Source organism: Equus caballus, chromosome 12, assembly GCF_041296265.1.
Source record: "Equus caballus isolate H_3958 breed thoroughbred chromosome 12, TB-T2T, whole genome shotgun sequence".
NCBI classification, from domain to species: domain Eukaryota; kingdom Metazoa; phylum Chordata; class Mammalia; order Perissodactyla; family Equidae; genus Equus; species Equus caballus.
This window is the reverse complement of record NC_091695.1, coordinates 18,733,768-18,752,136: the sequence shown is the minus strand read 5'-3', so window position 1 is coordinate 18,752,136 and position 18,369 is coordinate 18,733,768. Positions and strand designations below refer to the sequence as shown.

Genomic DNA, 18,369 nt, shown 5'->3' with positions numbered 1-18,369 from the left:
GGTGCACTGTTACATCCTCAAATTTGCCAAGTAAATGAATGAGCAACCAAAGTTCAGGAATGACATAAAAAGAGAGGGAGTTACAAAATAGCAGAGATGTAAAGAAATTAAATATTAGTGTTAGTTTCCATGATGACTTGCATTGAGGGCACTCTGAGTGCTTTAAAAATATTAATTTACACTCTGTTCACAGGAAGAACTCATTATCTCTAACTTACGAGCAAAGAAAGTCAGCCAAATGAAGCGACTTTTCCAAAAGGAATATAATGTGTTAAATAGGCAGCTTTGTCTAAACTCTGTATAGCTTTATTTTATACCCTGCCTTGTTCCCAAAGGATTTTAGTTTCTTTGAAAGACACGGACAGTTACACAATTTAGCGTGTTCACAAAAACAAAACAAGCCAGTTGCTCAGGAGAAGCACGACTATTCCTGGTACAAGGTGTCAAAGAAACTTCTTTCTTGGGTCCACACAAAGGGCAGCAAACCACATCCTCCAGGCAATGAAGCAGTGGGTCTCACAGGGTTGTTTGCGGCACTCCTCAGTGTGGGCCAATGGTGTGGGGCCAAGGCTCAGATCCACAGAGCAATTCTCCAAGGAACCAGATCAAGACAGCCAGGTGTGCAATTCTCTGGTGGCCTGTCTTAATCCAAAAAGAACATCTGGAGATTCTGGAGGAATCATTTAACAGCACACTCTTCATACGCTGGGCTCTGTGAATTTTACTTTTCACCCAAAAACTTCTAATAAGTATTAAGTAACAGTGAAATTGAAAGTGACAAGCATCTGGAACACGGTCAATGTTGTGTAACAATGAAGAGTTCCATCTGATTTATCAGTCAGATGACCTGGGGAAGGGTATATTAGCTAAGGTGTAGGTTAAGCTGTTCTAACAAAGAGATCCCAAAATACAGTGACCTAGATAAAACCACGCTAACATTTTGGGAAAAAACACTGGGAACTTCTGGTCCTGTTGCCTGTGTTAACTAGACCAAGAGGCCCATGGTGGGTAAGGAGGTCTTGTGGACCCACTGAGTGGGGCCTCAGAGAAGGAGCTTAGGGGGTCACTTACTGGGCTTCTGCGTTTCCTGTCTATAGTGCAGGAATTAGAGCTGTCCGCTGTGATGTTTCCTCCTTTTAATGCTATGGCTGGGACTGTTCTGCTATGAGGCATGACCAAAGTGTAGAACCCTCAGCCGGGAGTTCTCCACTGTGAGGGTTCCAGCAGCCCGACCAGATGGAGGGGATGGAGGGAAAGATGGCTTTGAAAACGTAAGTTCCACCTACCCAGGTCCCAGTATTTCCATTTTAGCCACTGAACTTTTATCAGGCAGGGAGCTTCTGCTGGGTTTCAAGCTGCCTCAGGAGCCCTCAGGAGCTGGCCTCAGGCACCATTAATTAAACCCGCTTTAGCCCGGCAGCATGGTTGCAGGGTCAGAGCGTGGAGGACACCAGGAGGAAGGGGAGGGTCGTGAAGGAGGAAGGAGAGGGCCGTGATGGAGCGCAGAGCGTGGTGGGCGTGGGGAGGGGTGTTAGGGGAGAGGGCGTGGAGGAAGGCACAGCGTGATGTGCGTGGCGACGGGCATGATGGAGGAAAGGGTTGATACACCGGTGCTTTCCTAAGCGCTATAAGCAGCAGTGACTGCGACTCATTTCAGCCCTCAGGCCATGGAGCAGCAGGCCTGCCGCTGCAACTTGCTCTTGCCATGAATCTTTGGGGCGGGGCCTTCAGCCTGCGTGAGGCCTGAAGAGGGTGTTCCTGCCACCACAAAGGCATCCAAGTCTTAGGCAGGCACCGCTGTCACGCTCAGACTTAGACTTGGTCTCAGGCTCGGCTGCTGTCTCTATGGGGCGGCTGTGGACTCTTCAGGTGGGGCGGACTCACTTTGGGGGGGTCAGAGCTGGGGTGGGGTGAGCACAGCTCAGCAGGCAGGGGATGAGGGGCAGGGTGGGGGATGGGGTGGAGGGTTCTGTGGCCATTTGGGGGCTCCTGTGACCATATACAATTGAGAGGCTTCTGTTACCTGTTATCAGATGCATAGGACTAAACTACAATGATAACAGATGCTTGGAGGTCCCAGAGAAAATTGACAATGGAATCGTCACTGTAGGTGGGGCAGGCTAGGGCCATCCTTCTGTATAGAATTATCAGGGAACCTTGGGTTGTGTTTCTGGACCATCTGTCCTTCTACCTTGTAGTGAACACAGGGAATGTGTACAGATAAGAGACAGAGGCTGCACCTGCCGATCCGTGTTCTCTAAGTCTGTTCCATTTTGCAGAATGGTCAGTATGGCTTCATTCAAATAACATACCTATTACTTATGTGTATTGAGTGTTTGATATAAAGGAAGTGCTTTACAAATTAGCTCATTGAATCTGTCAACATTTGTAAGAGGTTGTTAAACCATTTCACAAAGGAGAAAGGTAAGGTTCCTATAGGGGAAGTGTTTACACATATTCACAGTTGTGTGTCACAGGCAATTGATATTGCCTGCTATGTGATGAGTCTCTGATTTACTTTAAATTGGTGAGGAGAGTCTAGTTATGTATTCTTAAGTTGACAACCAATAAACTATATTAAACGCACCAGTCTGTAAATGAGATTTACCATATTTTTGGGAAATGTCCAGTTTACTTCACATTGCACATCATGTGATATTCCTTTATAATGAAGCTAGTATGTATTAAGGCTGTGTACAGACTGTATATACATTTGTAGTTATGCATGAATAACACATGCCAGATCAGCACAGGGAAGCGTTTGGCTAGAACCCCAAAGAGGACTTGAGCTTTCTAAACCTACAGCCTCACTTCCCCAACTCTATCATGTCAACTTTCTGCCCCTGGACTCTGGTAGAGATGTCCCTGTCTGAAACAGAATGTCCACAATGTTTTAGGAATCAGCGATCTTCATGGATGTGGTTGTGGACTTCACCCAGGAAGAATAGGCCTTGGTGGGCGCATCCCGGCAAAAGCTATACAGAGATGTGATGCTGGAGAACATCACTCATCTTCTCTCTGTTGTTGAGTCTGTCAATAAGGACTTATTTACTCAACAAGTATCCAGAGAAGTTTCCACATATCATGCTCCCCTCTCAGCTCTCATTTTTATTCTTTCATAACACAACCATGAGAAGGTAATTCTGTTTATTTATTGATTTAATGACATGTAATTTGTCCCTTCACTAGAATATAGTCTTCTTGACCACAATTTTATGTCTTTGTTGCTGCTCTATTGCCAGCACCCAGAACAGTGCTGAAAACTCAATGGATTTTTTTAAATAACTAAACAGTAAGATTAAACAATTCCTAGGTAATTATTCTGTTCTAAGCAGCAATCCCAGAGTTTGAGACCACAGTAGAAAAAATACCAGGCAACATAAATTTAGGTTATTCTGGATTAACTAGAAACATTTAATTCCTCCCTTGTTGAAAACACTGGGAATCTTTACTCTGTGAGCTTGCTCGTGCACATCCACGAGTTCCTCAATGTTTTTGGCTTGGTGTCATGGTGTTCCTCCTGCTCTGCTCAAGGACTTACAAGGTTTTCTTCAATGCTCACTTAGTTGTTCATTGAGATCCTGTCCTTGACTTGAGGAATACGTATGGTTCTTAAAACACAGTTCAAAATTCAAGTGGCTTTTTCCCATGAACAGGGTGGCAGCTCTGTAAATAAGACACAATTTCCCACTGGAGCAAGGAGAGGCGTTGTGGAGGGAAGAAAGGGGATTCCCACAAGGCCTGAGGCTGGGTAAGCTCCAGGCATGTGTGTTCATGATGAGGAGAAGCCTAGTCAGTGAGGGATCAGGACCTTGGTAATGCCAACTGCAGATTTCCTTAAGTCAATGGTCTTTTCAGGAAAGTATGAGAATCCAGTGGAGGAAAATTCTCAATGTTGTCATTATTCCTAGCATTTATCAATGTCTTTTATTTATAGTTTATGTCCTCTTTAGATCAAAACTTTCATATTGTGAACTTTGCCCTCATCCCTTCCCCTTGATGATTTCTTCTCTCATAACCTTACCAAAATCCGTCTTAGTTTTCTCTTCAATCTTGAAAACATTTTGTAATTGACAGTGCCCTAAAACATGTTTCTAGACACTAGTGCATTGCTCCATTTCACATTCTTGTCCTGTGTAAGGGTCAATATTTGCCTTGCATGCTGTACAGCACTTTGGTTCCCTAATGCCTCTTGAGAAATTCATTTTTTAATTTACTTTAGGAAGGAGAAGGAACCTTTAAAACCAAGAAATGGTACCTATACCAGATATCTGCAGGAAGGATCCATGTAACTGCACAGTGATGGTAAGTTTCTGGGGTTGAACCATTGTCCCCTACATTAGAGGTCTGGGAACAGGTTGATTACTAGTAAAGCACAATAATGGGACTATAATTTGAGTTGAGAGTGCCACCGCAGCAGAAAGTTTTGCATAATTTTAATTTAGGAAAGATATTGACCTGAGCTCAGAGCTACAACCTGAGTTCTTATAAAAGGGCAATTGTATAAACACGGCTCAAATACCTAGTCTATGAAACACAATGAAGTTACAAAATTAACCAACTGTACAGTTGAGGTGTTATAAAGAAGAAATCTCTGGGCTGCTCCAGCGTCACAACAGTTAAGTTCACACATTCCACTTCAGTGGCCCAGGCTTCACCAGTTTGGATCCCGGGTGCAGACATGGGACCACTTGGCAGGGCATTCTATAGCAGACGTCCCACATATAAAGTAAAGGAAGATGGACACAGATGTTAGCTCAAGGCCAGTCTTCCATAGCAAAAAGAGGATTGGCAGCAGATGTTAGCTCAGGGCTAATCTTCCTCAAAAAAAAAAATCTTAATGCATGCAAGAGAGTAACACACCATGCATATGTAACTTACATGGGGAAGGTTTTTAACCAGGAACTATGACTGACTGATTAGCCTAGAATTCATACATAGAGAAAAGAACAAATGAACGTCTGTGGGCAGTCTTTTAAGTGCCTCTTAGCTCCTCCAATAAGCAGAAATCTCACATTGGGGAAGAACCCATTGAATAGAACTAGTGTGACATGTTTCACTCACAGGTTCAAAGTGATTTAACATATGTGAAGTCACGTGGGCCCAGGAGGCCAACCTCCATAAGCTGTTGGACCAACTGAGGCAGTAAAGCCATGAGGAAACACTGAAGTTTCACCTGGAAAATACCCAAGATATTCTCCAGAACATGAAATACTGGTAGGCAGACCAGATTCAAACAGACAGAAGGGGATGGCCTGAAATCCATAATTAAGGTCAGATGAAGCCTGCTTAGGAGCCCAGGGGTGTGCCCAGGAAGTTCAAGATGAAAATCTTGCCTCTAACTTCGGAGAATGTTGTGGACTTTGCTGCTCTGTTGTCAGCCAACTCAGAAGGTTCCAGGGAGGATTTTGATCTGAATAGCTTATGGAGGGAGGTTTCAAGGCCATGTAATTTAAACAAGTGCAGTCAAAGAGATGGCTGTAAGTGAGGAAAGCAGGGCTCCTGGAGTGGTGAGTCACTAGGACGGATGGGAGAGATGGGGGGCTGAGGAGGGTGTGGGTGCACCAACGATGCACTCCTCGGGTCCCCAAGATGCCAGAGGTCTGGGAAGCAGCTGCCACCATGGCCTTTACCACTGCAGCCACCGCCAGTGCCATTTCCCCAACCACCCAGAACACCACCGCAGTAGGCTGGACAGGGAAGTAAGAAGTAGGTTCCAAGTTCACCACTGTGGTAGCAAATCTGGACCTGGGCATGTTGGGATTGGGTCTGATAGGAGTCGTGGGGCAAGAGGAATTACCCTGAGGCAGGGGCATGAAGACCATATTCTCCTCCAGAGGAAACACCTCTCCCTGTGCCCTGCCACAGTGCACCCAGGGAGATGGCCAGGGGAAGGCCTGCCTTGGACCTTAGTCATGGATTTCTCTCAAGAGTGGAGCTCTGGGCAGCAGGAGGGCATGGCTTTAGTGACTCCAGAGTGAAGGGAGGTGCCTGCCCCTGGAAGGGCACTCCTGCCAATTTCCCCATTATTTCCACAGGGGGTGTGGCATGCCTAGTGTGGCCACACTCCTTTGGCTAGCGTTCCTGAGCCGTTTTGACTTGTCAAACATTTACTGCTCCCTGTGTTGAAAAGCTCCTTCCTGATGGGAGGCCTTGTTCTGTCAAACAATAAAGGAGGCCCCAGATGATCAGAATGCAGGAGGGATAGCCTTGCCCTGCCCCCTGGTCCCTGATGGGCAAGAGGGGCAGAAAGCTATTTTCAAAGGATGGGAGTGGGACCTGAGCAGAAGGGGAGAAGGGGATGTGAGACACAGTTGTAGAAGTTGGGAATCCCAGTTCACCAGCAGCTGCACCCGGCCACCACCAGTGGGCTCCCCTACACTTTCAGTGCCACAAGGACCTGTCGCTCAGCAAGCCCAAGGGCCTTTCTGAAACCAGTCACCTTTGCTGTGCATGCATAGATAGAAGGGTTTTCCCTCCATGGAACTGGGCTTCCAGAGTGCTAACAGTCAATAAGATGCATGGAATTTGTCAGTCAGTTGGGGAGGGGAAGGTGCACCCACCATCCTCTCTTTATTTCCGTGAGATACTAGATCTGGTGAGAGTCACTTGAGGTTTCCATGAAATTAGTGGAGTTCTCACTGTGTTGTAGGGGGTCTTGTTGAAGTAATGGTTGACCTCTGTGACATCAGGTCTCGGTGAGGTCAGAGGGGGCTCTCTATAATGTCACTAGAGGTTTCTTGGAGGTCATGGGAGTTCTTTGTGTGTTCAGGGAGTTCTCTATGAAATCAGGAGACCTCACCTTGAGGGAAGTTCACTATGAGTGGTTCACTATGAGGTCAGTGGAGCTCTCTGGGTGGTCAGACAAGTCTCTGTGTGGGCATGGGATGTCTCTGTGTGGTCAGGGGGAGTGTCTAAAGTGTCAGGGGTTGTCTCTGTTAGGTCAGCTGAGATCTCTCTCAGTGAGGACAGAAGGGGCCTCTATGAGGTCAGAGGTGGTCTCTGTGAGGTCATGGTGTTACCAAAATCAAAGTGGGTTGAATCCTTGCGAGTTAAGTTGGCATGAGCACACTAAAGCTATTTGAGGACATAAACCTTGCCTCGTTTGTTTGTCATCCAGCCCCTGACTATTGGGGACCACTGATAATGCTGTGTAGTAGCTTCCCTCACTTCATCTGTAGTAAGTTCACAGAAGGTGTCAGTTCACACAAGGGCAGTGTGGAAATTAATGGTAACTAGAGAAGCTCTCCTGATGGAGCGGCCATTTTTGCAGCTGCAGCTGCCACTTTATGTCCTTTTGTGGAATCTGATTCCTCACTTTGATGGGCTTTACCATGGATCCCAGCTACTTTCTTGGGGACCTGTACCACTTCTAGCAGTTTAAGCATCTCTGGCCCATGTTTAACGTCCATGATTCACTCTGGAGACCTCTGTGGCTGGAGGTCACTTCTGGGCAAGCATGGCTTAAAGACCCATTGGAATCAAGGAGAAGGGCAGCAGAGTTTAAGATATGACAGGATTTTAAAGAAATCTGAAGGGAATCTAGCATCATATCTTGATAGTGCAGTATTCTATTTTGGGATAGCCAGAGGCGTCATCAGTCACTGGTAGACTAGAGAATTGATGAAGGGGTCCAAACCCTCATAGGTAGGCCCATAGCCAATTATTTTTGCTTTCTTGATTAACAAGCAGGTGACAGCTACAGCTCTCAAGCATGGGGGCTATCCTTTCACCACGGTATCTATCTTACCCCATTCAAAGTGTCCGTTTCTGGTCCCCATAGTTTATCAGAGGGACTGATAGCCATGCATCCAATGTAAAGAATCCAAAGAAGAAAACACACAGTCATCCCTTTAGACACCTCATATCCGTTACTGGTTAAAATGCTGAACATACTTAACTCAAGCTGACTCTGTCCTCCTGGGGATAGAATCACAACCCGCAGGATTACACTTCTTCCCGCCCCCATTTTCGATGCCAATTGCAAGTTCGGGTCATGACCTGTGCTCCTGACAAACCGGCCGCGAGACCGCAGGTTCCCACCACCTCCTCCTTGGGTTTGAGGGCTCTGATAGAGCGGCTCACACAACTCAGGAGAACCTCTCCCTTCTGAAAAGCCACATGGAAGAGGTGCATAGAGCAAAACCTGTGGCAGGGAGGAGGAGCTCCCAGGGCCTCTCTGGGTGTGCCACTCTCCCCGAACCTCCACGTGTTCGCCAACGTGGCAGCTGTCTGAACACCATCCTTTCGGAGTCTAACGGAGACTCCATCGTCTAGGCATGGTAGATTACGGTCATTGGTCGTTGGCTACTCAACGCGATCTTCAGCACCTCTTGCCCCCTCCCCCACCCCATGGGTGGGGGCGGGGACGGGCCTGAAACTTCCAAGCCCAGAATCGAATCACACAGGTGGTTTCCCCGGCACCCAGCCCCCACCCTTAGGGCTTCTCCAACACTCACCTCGTTAACACCAGTTCAGGTGGCGTTGAAAGGGGCTTGTTAGGAATAACACCAGACAAACCACTTCACCTTTCTGGCTCTGGACTCGTTTCAGGAACTGAGCCCTAAAGTAATTCTCCTAACCAAAGATGCGCCATGTGGCTCTCGTATGGGCCATCACAGGACTTTTAGGCGCTCGGTGCCGGAAACCAAGGGAAGACATTTACTATTATAGCCCCAGGAGCGCACAGCATTGAGAGCACTAAGGTCTCGAGCAAAGCTAGATTCCCCTGTTCTGAAAACTTACTGATTCCGGGAAAGCTTCCTCTTTATGGCTTCTGGCTTCAAGGGGCATATGTTTTACCCGGGGCCAGCCACCTACCTGCTTCCGTTTTACCTTTCCTGGCGTGGCACCGGCTGCTCACTCCACCTGTCCCAGGGCCCATAGTTCCGAGTTAGCCCTGCTTGAATCATGTAGGGGAATCTCCCGCTTCTCAGGGGCTGCTGTATCCTGCAAGAGGGCCATCAGCTCACCTCTGCCAATTTTTGGCACTTGGATCTCGGTTTTCTCCTGTTCCCGGCCTGTGGAGGCCACTAACTTACATAGCATGTCCCTCCCTAGAAGGGTTGGGGAACGGGGCATTCTGGTACACACAGTGAGGAATCCTTCATCAGTTTGGACCCTGTTTCACAGGCCCAGGGCTCCAGAAATCTTCCAGTCTCTCCCTTTCCTGAGACCTCCTTCAGTTCACACTTTCCTTCAGAAAGGTTTCCCTTGTGGACATTCAACACCAAGAACACGGCTCCACTAGGGAGCAAAGATTCAGCCTGCTCTCCTCCTTCCTGCCGAGGTCACCGGGGCCTCCTGGAGCCAACCGGGGGAGGGGGCTGTCCCTCAGCCCCATCACATCTCATCTGTGGTCAAGGGAAACTGCCACGGCTCGGTCTTCTTCGATCCCTTCCCTCCCTGGGGACGGTTCGGATAATCCTGCCACCAACGCCCTTCCTGTTGGCAGTCCGCACACGGATTAGCCCCCGATGTTGTTGGTGGCCTCCTGGCTCCTCGGTGGGGACCGGGGTTACTCACCCATGGCATATGCCTCCACTCCCTCAGGTTACCTTGAGGAGACTGGCGGGCCACAGCGAGCAGGGCGGCCTGCCTTTTCATCTTCTTGTCTTCCTTTGCATCCTCAGCTTCAAGCTGGTTATGGAGCACCCTCCGTGCAGCCACTCGTAGCTGTGCAGGACTGGTAGCAGGACCGATCGCCAACTTTTGGAGTTTCCCATGGGTGTCTGGAGGACTTCTGAGATCTGAAACACGGATTAGGGGTCACTGTACTGCCCCGGGCCTCCAGGTCCCAGTTTGTGTATCGCCTGAGGCAGTCCTGAGGCCTCTGGAACAAACTGTGTGTATGTGGGGGGGGTGGGGGGGCGGCTTTCCTCAGGGCCCTATTGGACCTGTCTTAATTCAGGCCACTTAATGGGTGGCCAGCTTACTCTTTTCATGGCTTTCAGAAACAGACCCCGAAAATATCCTCTCTTTCCTCAATCCTCAGGATCATTGGGATTCCACCCTGCCTCGGTCTCTAGCACAGCCTGTCCACCAGGCCTGCAGATGTCTTATCCTGGGTCATCTTCCTCACCCGCTTGTTCTTTGGCTTCGAACGGAACGGATGACTTTGCCTCAGGCATGCTATCCTTCTGCAGAAGCCCATAATTCATATGGGGTGAGAATTCATATGGAATGAGGATAATAATATTGTTAATAAAGTTATTTTTATTATTAATAGCTAACAATTATATAGTGTTTACTATATTTCAGGCAATATTCTAAGTGCTTTCTAAATATTAACTCTTTTAATCCTTGCAAGTGCCCCATGAGGTAGGTATTATTTCTTTCAAATGAGGAAACTGAGGCACCAGAGAGAGGCTAAAACCAATGTGTAGCTGATAAATGAATTCATCGAGAAGGCTGAGTAAAATGCAGGCTCTCTGCCTTCGGGGTCTTGGCTCTTGATACTCTATACCTGTGCTCCTGCAAGTCCTATGAAACTCAGAAGCTTGTACGATGGTGGTGAGGCACAGGGGCTTTAGGCACACTGCTGAGTTCCACAGCTGACTCCACCCTTGGCTTGGTACTGAAAACAGTCCTGGATTTGAGAAGCTCAGTATCTACTGCCCTCTCCTCTAGGACCCAGGAGATGTGGGGGATACAGATGCAAATATGGGGAGACTTTTAAGTTCTAGGGGCAGGTTGTATCCAAAGAAGCTCAGGGCCTGCAGGTAACTTCTCCTCTCCAGTTTAGCACCTCCCCTACCCCTTCAGCCCCCGTCCATGCAGAAAGGCAGAATGAGCCTGGAATCACACAGGCCTAGATGGAAATCCTGGCTCTGAAATGCACTGGCTTTGGGTAACAACTTAGGCTTCATGATCAAGAAGGTAAAATCAGAGGAAGATGGTGCTGTTGAATGAGCATCCCAGCAGCTGAGTTAAACGGTAACCAAAATGACTGCCTGACTCAGGGGCATAAGGCTTTAATGCACACACTTCACATGTCCCAGGCACAGGCTAGACATTCTACACGGCTCATCCCTTTTCATACTACCAATAGCCCCAGGAGTTGTGTTGTTCTATACCCACTTCACAGATGAATATACTGAGGTTCAGAGACCTTAAGTAAGTTGTACCAAAAGTTGGGCTTCTTTGAATCATTGTCACCATTATGGGCTTAATTGTATCCTCCCAAAATTCATATGTTGAAGCCCTAACACTTAGCACCTCGGAAGGTGATTGTATTTGGAGACAAGGACTTTAAAGTGGTGATTAAGTTACATGAGGCCATTAAGGTGGAGCCCTAATCCTGTCTGACTGGGGTTGTTGTAAAAGGAGAAAATTTGGAATCACAGGGAGACATCAGGGATGCGCTCACACAGAGGGAAGAACATGTTAGCACAGTGAGAAAGTGGCCATCCACAGGTCCCCTACTATCAGCACATAAGCAGGAAGGGGAAAGAGGTTTTCTAGTGTCATTTTGTCCAGAGGCTTTATCTCATATTTGGTAACTCCTAGCAGCTCTGAAAAATAAATGTTATGAATATGGAAATATCAATGGATCTGGGACTTTGTTGTTGCATTATTGTCATTTCTCAGAGGGTCAGAAGATGTCATAGGCATAAGCCTGTCTCTCCTAAGAAGGCCTGGAAAGAAATTACAGAAAGTGTAGAAGGCAGGAGCTACTTCTACTATAGCTCATTTCCAGATTCGGGCTGATATCAGATCTTCATTGAATTATTAATATTTCTTGAGAGTGCTGCTTCATCAAATTTCTCTTCCCTGCCTAGGCCTTCAGCAGCTGATACGGTCATCAGCTGCCTAGCTTGTGGCCCTGCATACCTATGCCTTACCTATTCATATGTCCAAAGTGACATGAAGCTCAGGACGCCGTATTTTCTGATTTGTGGTATCATTTTAGAAAAAGCTTTATGAGGTATAAACAAATCAAACTAGTTAAAAATCTAACAATCATTTTTATTTGAAGAGAATAAGATCACATGACATTAGAACTCCTCTGGAAAACCCAGGACATATATCTCACAACTTGCTTGACTTTTTTGTTTTTAAAGATTTTAGTTTTTCCTTTTTCTCCCCAAAGCCCCCCGGTACATAGTTGTATATTCTTAGTTGTGGGTCCTTCCAGTTGTGGCATGTGGGATGCCGCCTCAATGTGGATGGATGAGCGGCGCCATGTCCGCGCCCAGGATCTGAACTGATGAAACAGTGGGCTGCCTGCAGCAGAGCACGCTAACCTAACCACTCAGCCACGGGGCTGGCCCCCTTGCTTGACTTTTGATAGGTAAGAAGGAGATAGAAATTCTTACCAGTGGCCATCTGGTTGCTAGAAACAGAAACTGCCTTTTGTTAACATAAGCAAAATAAATATTTTTAAAGGCTATGGAATGACATATAAAATTGAGGGAAAATGGAACTTCAGGAAGAACCAGAACCCAAAAATAATGAGAGATACAGAGACAGAGACACAGAGTGGGGGGAAGGGAAGAAGGGAGGGAAGGATGGGTGGAGAAAGTGATAGAGTTAATTAAACAAGGTGGCCACAGCATAGGCTAAGGGAGCGTATGGGATATTGACAGTAGTCCATGATCCCGGAGAAGAATGTATTTATATATAAATGGAGGAAGGATACTGGACAAGCAAGTATAAGTGATTTTCACTAACAAAGCATTCCTAAAGTACTCATAAGCATTACATGACTCCCTGATTGTCACATGCACAAGTATTGTTCAATGAAATTCCTGCTTGGGGACTTCACCAAATGTCATCTATTTACACTCAACACCCATTTCTATCCCCTTCTACGTTCTTTCTTGTCTTGCAGTACTTCCCATATTTGAGAGGGCTAAAAAGAACGTTTCCAAAACTCCCTTGATGCCACGGTTTTAGAATTGATTTAAGTTCCATCAATGTAATGCAGTTGCATGAGATTTGAAAGGCAGAAGGGGTAGTGAAGTGCAGCAGGGACATTTCATATATTTATTTTCCTGCATTAGTAGCAACTCCAGGCCCTGGTAGGCATCAGTTTTTCCAGTGGCCCAAAGGCACTTTGCACTGCCTAGTCACCAACCTCATGGTCAGGGGTTGAGACATCAGCCAGAATTTCCTGCAGTTCCCCCATCTCTGGACTACATCTGCTGAGGCCTGACCCTGAGCCTGAGTCTAGCAGCAGACACCAAACTCCATTCTACTAGCTCTTGCAATAATTCTGTGGACGTCTAATTTCCTATAGTAAAGCCCTTTCTAGTGGAGATACTTAAAGTAGTTTCTGTTTCCTGCATGCACTGTGAATGATACAAGTATCAAAAAGCTCCTTCAGTATCAATTTAATTTCCAGCTTTATTGCACATTCTTTCAGTGCAATGATATGGTTCACCCATCTTATGGCTCCTTTCCTTGCACAGATGACAGAGTTTTCTTGAGTAATTGAGCAGAGCTTCCTCTGACTTGCCTACAGGTGAGTTCAGTTATTTTGCTCTTTGAGACCACTCCCATTTCCCAGAACTATTGTTGACTATGCTGCTTAGCTTCAGTGGTTTCCTTGTTGTGTTTCATCTCATTACTCCCAGAAATGTAGATGCCTCACCAGTGAAGAAACACTAGGAGTGATGATTGCCTTGATGGCTGTTCTTTTAGGCCAGTTGGATCATAAAAGGCATAAGTCTCCAAATATTATTATATCATGAAGCAGTCTCTGGTGATAGCCCTTTGATAGATACACTTATAGAAGAAGTTAGAGTGGGTATTATGTATTAGAATTTCAGTCACCTAGTCCCTTGGATCTAGGAATCCCAAAGCTAGGTACTTATGTTACTGATATCTCACAAAAAAATCCTCCCAGATTTACATATAAGTTTAGTGCAGGAATTTTTTTTGGTAAGTGTTTTTAAAAATGAAAACAGCAAAACGATCCTTCAGGGACCATTTAATTGAATTACAGTATATTCAATTGGTAAAAGTATTCGGCAGTAAAATAACATGGTTGGCCCAATACTGGAAGATTTCCAAGATGTAATATTAAGTGAAATTATAAGGGTGAATTGCACAAAATATTTAGCAATTAGCAAGTTTTAAGTATGACAGGTGAAAAAAATATGCATTGGTATTAACTACACACATGAACTGTTCACTAATTCCCCTTGGGATCAAATACAAGTTTCTGAGAGTTTCAGTCGGGGGTGGTATATCATTTTGTATTTCAGTGGAGAAAGAGAAACATTACCAGGTATTTCAAACAGAGGGAATTTACAACAGGGGATTGTGGGTTGGTTATGCCAGGATTGGACGACTGAGAATGAGGGTATTCATTTTCTTAAGGCTGCTGTAGCAAATTACCACAAACTTGGAGGCTTTAAATAATAAGCATGAATGAAAAAAGAGAACGAAATATTAAAAAAGAAGTGTATATGAGACATATGGGAAATGCTGACAATACCCAGTACACATATAATCACCGTTTCAGAAGGACAGGAGGAAGAGAAGGGAGCTAAAGCAATATCTGAAACAATTATGGCTGAGAAATTTCCAAAAGTTATAAAAGACTTCAAGCCACAGATCCAAGAAATTCTCATGTGGACAAATACAAAACGTTTAGAGCCCACCAAACATGGTATGGTCTAAGGTCTAAAGGGGTATTTCACAATAATGAAGTGTGGGCCCAACTTTGCATCTCTTCATTGTGGGGCCTGTGAGTGAGGGAGAGGAAGAAGCAGCAACCATGGAGCAGGGCTATAGCATGGCTGCTGATGGGGGATAATTAGGAGGGAAGGAAGGTAGCCTCAGAGGCTCATGGATCCCCTCAAACATTTCTTGAAGACCTGTAACTCAAGATTTGGCAGAAAAATGGCTAAGAGTTTGGCTTCCCTTTTATCAAGGAAAAAAAAATACCTATAGTAATTCTTACTTAGAACTACTTATACAGAGGGACAGAAAACCAAACTCGGTATAGGCAATGAAGAGATTTTGTTTTATGTAACTGCAAAGTCTGGCAGCAGCAAGCCTTACAGGTGTGGGTTGATCTAACCATTCAGGTGTCAAAATCAAGGATCTGCTTTCATTCTGGCTCTCTGTTCTGCTTTACTTGGTGTTGGCATAATCTCTAGGCTCTACGTGGTAGTCCTCCAACTTCTCCAGGTGGGCACTCCTCTGCAATAGCAAAATAGCCATGGCAGCTATGTCATCATATCTGTATAGCTCCCTCTTTTGGTAGGTCCTTCCAGGAAGGAGAGAACATTACTAGCTAAGAAATTATAGCAGCTAACTCCTCTCACCTCTGAGGCTCAGATTGAGTCTTATGCCCATCTTTGAACCAAGATCGTGATTGAGATACCACGTTAGTCTTTAACTAAGCAGAGACCAAGTTTAGAGTTGGAATTGGGGGTTAATCCTACCAAACCACAGCACTGGGATGGGTGAGGAATTGTCTCCACAAAGCAAAATATAGTTGCTAACACTAGAAGTGGGTAATCACCAGAGGAGGAACAAATGCTGGAAGCCAAAAAAAAATCAACTCAAATCACAGGGCATGACACGACCCACTTCTCTTCCCTTTTCATCCTGGGTTAGCTTTGCTCTCTTCTTAGCTGTTGCTTGAATGCACCAAACACCCCGCCCTTGAGGTCTTTGCTCTTGCCAGAGCTTTATCCCGGAATGCTCTTTCCTCAGACATTTGCTTGGCTTTCTCCCTTGTTTCTCTATTCACGGCTCTATTTAAATGTCACTTCAGAGAGGCCTTTGGTGAATTCACTATCAAAAATAGCAACTGCATTTCTATCTACCCCCATAATTGGCTTTGGTTGTGTTTATAGCATTTATCACTATTTGACATTATTTTATGTCTCTCTTTGCCCTTACCACTGGAATGCACTCTCCATGAGAAGATTCTCTCTTACTCATTGTTGTATCATGGTGCCTAAAACAGTGCCCAGCATGTAGTAAGCATTAAACAAATGTTTGTTGAATGAATGAATGAGTTAGAATCCAAGACCTAACCCCACCTCTGTAATCTTAAGCAGGGAACTGAAGCCTTTATTGCCTCTGTTACCTTATCTGTCAAATGGAGATGCTTTCTACCACAGAGCATTATTCTTCAAGTAAGAAAATGTGTGGGAAATGTCTGGCATGTACAGATCTTTAATATATATTATTCTCACAAATATGTATATTGATATATATATATATATTCTCACAAAGCTTCATTCAGTGGACCCAATGAGGCCAGAATCCTTTATTTAGACCAGTTGTTATCGACCCTGGTGTCACTTTAGGATTACTGAGGGAATTCTTCACAGGTGCTGAGCTTGGTTCTCACCCTGAGTCTCTTATTTAATTGCCCTGGTGTGACGCCTAATCATTGGGAATTTTTAAAGCTCCCCAGCTGGGTCTAATATGCAGCCAGTGCTCAAGACCACTAATTTCTAGTCATTGGTGGGCTGATGGCAGGGCTGGATGTGTAACTCTCAGACTCATGGAAGCATTGTAAAACCTGACCCTTCCAACACCTGGAAATCTCTAGAAGCCAGCTTGGCTTATTTTCTCCAGTACAAACCTTCAAATGGCAGACTACACAGATGATCCTTCCCACTGTGTTAGAAAGAAAAAACATCAGCTCTGCTTCAGATTTCTCAAATGATTTTTACATGTGCAAACCATGACCTGTTTCCATGTTTGTAGATGTTGGGGGGGAGAAAGGGAAGCTTAAAGGCCAGGGAGACTAGTGTGTATTTTCTTCTAAAGAAACTTTTAAAAGTGCAGAGAAACTGGCCTGGGACAGGGTCTAGGATCTAGATCTTATACTAACAGGGATGATGCATGTGAACAGTGCCCAGAACAATTCCTGGCCCATCGTAATTAGTCTTCAATTAAGCAAACTAGACTTGCCTAAGGTGTTATGATAATAATGACACAACAACAAACAATGAATCCGTTTTTGAGCATCTTCCCTGTGTTAAGTATTTTAGGTAGGTAATTTTTTATCTCTACAACATTACTGTAAATCACTGGTTTTCTCCCCTGTCACAACTGGCAAAATTAGGATCTGAAAGCTTGCAGCTGGGAAAGGGAAGACTCAAGATTAGCATTCAGGGCTGACACCAAAGTTCATCTTCCTGCCTGTATACTATATACTGTTTCTAGAATCCCCTTAACTCTCAAACTCTATGACTCGGAGCAGCTTGAAACTTTTTCACCTGCAGTAAACAGAAAGCTTTTCCTTCACATAAAATGATGTAAATAGTGGTAAATGCTATGAATACAACCGAAGCCAATTGTGGGGATACTGGGTTAGAGATGCTGTTCAAACCTCATCCCATTCAGAACCTCTGACTATTGATAGGAAAGGGAAAGTGGAAGAGAGAGGTTTTGCCTGATCTTTGAGGCATACACCTGTGTGGAGAAAGGGGGCAGAAATGCCTGGTTTTCTGTTAAGAGGTAGGGCCATGGGAGGAAGCTGCTGCCCACTCCTCAAACTGTGCAAGTCCTCCTGATTCAGGGCAGTTCTACAGGCTCTTGTCTCTGCTTATCTGGAACTCTCTGCTCCTTGTGAACACCCACCATCACCTTTGACTGGAAATTCCTATTCATCCTTTGGATCCACAGTTCAAGTGTCACTTCCTCCAAGAAGCCTCCTCTGGTTCTCCACCACTCCCACCCCTACCCTAAAACAAAATATTTTCACATCTTCTTTTGTTGTGTTTATGGTAGTTTGTAACTAAATAATAATTTTGAGTAATTGTTTAGCACCTACCTCCCCTTTGTCAGCTCCATCAGGGCAGGAACCAGATCTTTCTGATCTACCTCCATATCCCCATCACCTAACACAGTACCAACCACATAGAAGGGCCTCAACATTTTATTTGCCTGGGTGAAAGTCTTACAATGAAGAGACCAAACTTAACCCTTCCATTTTTTCTTTCTTTCTCAGGAAACAGAGGAAAGGGAACCTCTGCCACTCCAGTGCAGCCTGACATTCCTGAGATGCCTCAAGGCACAACTGAACATATGGTATGCACCTGGGTATGTGGAGCTTGAGGAAGAGCTTCACTCATCTTTCACCTTCTATTCTCTGATGCTGGGTGGGGTCTCCTTTCTGTTTTTATTGTTGTTGTTGTTCTTTTATTTATTTAATGATTGGACCTGAGCTAATATCTGTTGCCAATTTTTTGTTCTTCTCCCAAAAGTCCCCTAGTACATAGTTTTATATTCTACTTGTAGGTCCTTCTGCTTCTGCTATGTGGATGCTGCTTCAGCATGGCTTGATGAGATCCATTCCCAGGATCTGAACTGGTGAAGCCCTGGGCTGCTGAAGCAGAGCATGTGAACTTAACCATTCAGCCACAGGGCTAACCCCCCCTTCTTGGTTTT

The 18,369-nt window shown here is 45.3% G+C and overlaps 1 protein-coding gene across 2 annotated transcripts in view; it reads left to right on the top strand.

Moving 5' to 3' along the window:
- The first annotated feature begins 890 nt into the window (after window positions 1–890).
- Window positions 891–18,369, top strand: part of LOC138916399 (WAS/WASL-interacting protein family member 3-like) — a 38,026-nt gene continuing 20,547 nt past the window's right edge. The window contains exons 1-3 of one of the 2 annotated variants that reach the window (XM_070228667.1): window positions 891–1,004; window positions 4,223–4,305; window positions 17,930–18,009. In XM_070228667.1, coding sequence (XP_070084768.1) covers window positions 17,983–18,009 — 27 coding nt within the window. In that variant the 5' untranslated portion in view covers window positions 891–1,004; window positions 4,223–4,305; window positions 17,930–17,982. Of the gene's footprint in view, window positions 1,272–4,222; window positions 4,306–17,929; window positions 18,010–18,369 lie in introns of both variants that reach the window. The other variant, XM_070228666.1, reaches the window with a different exon arrangement.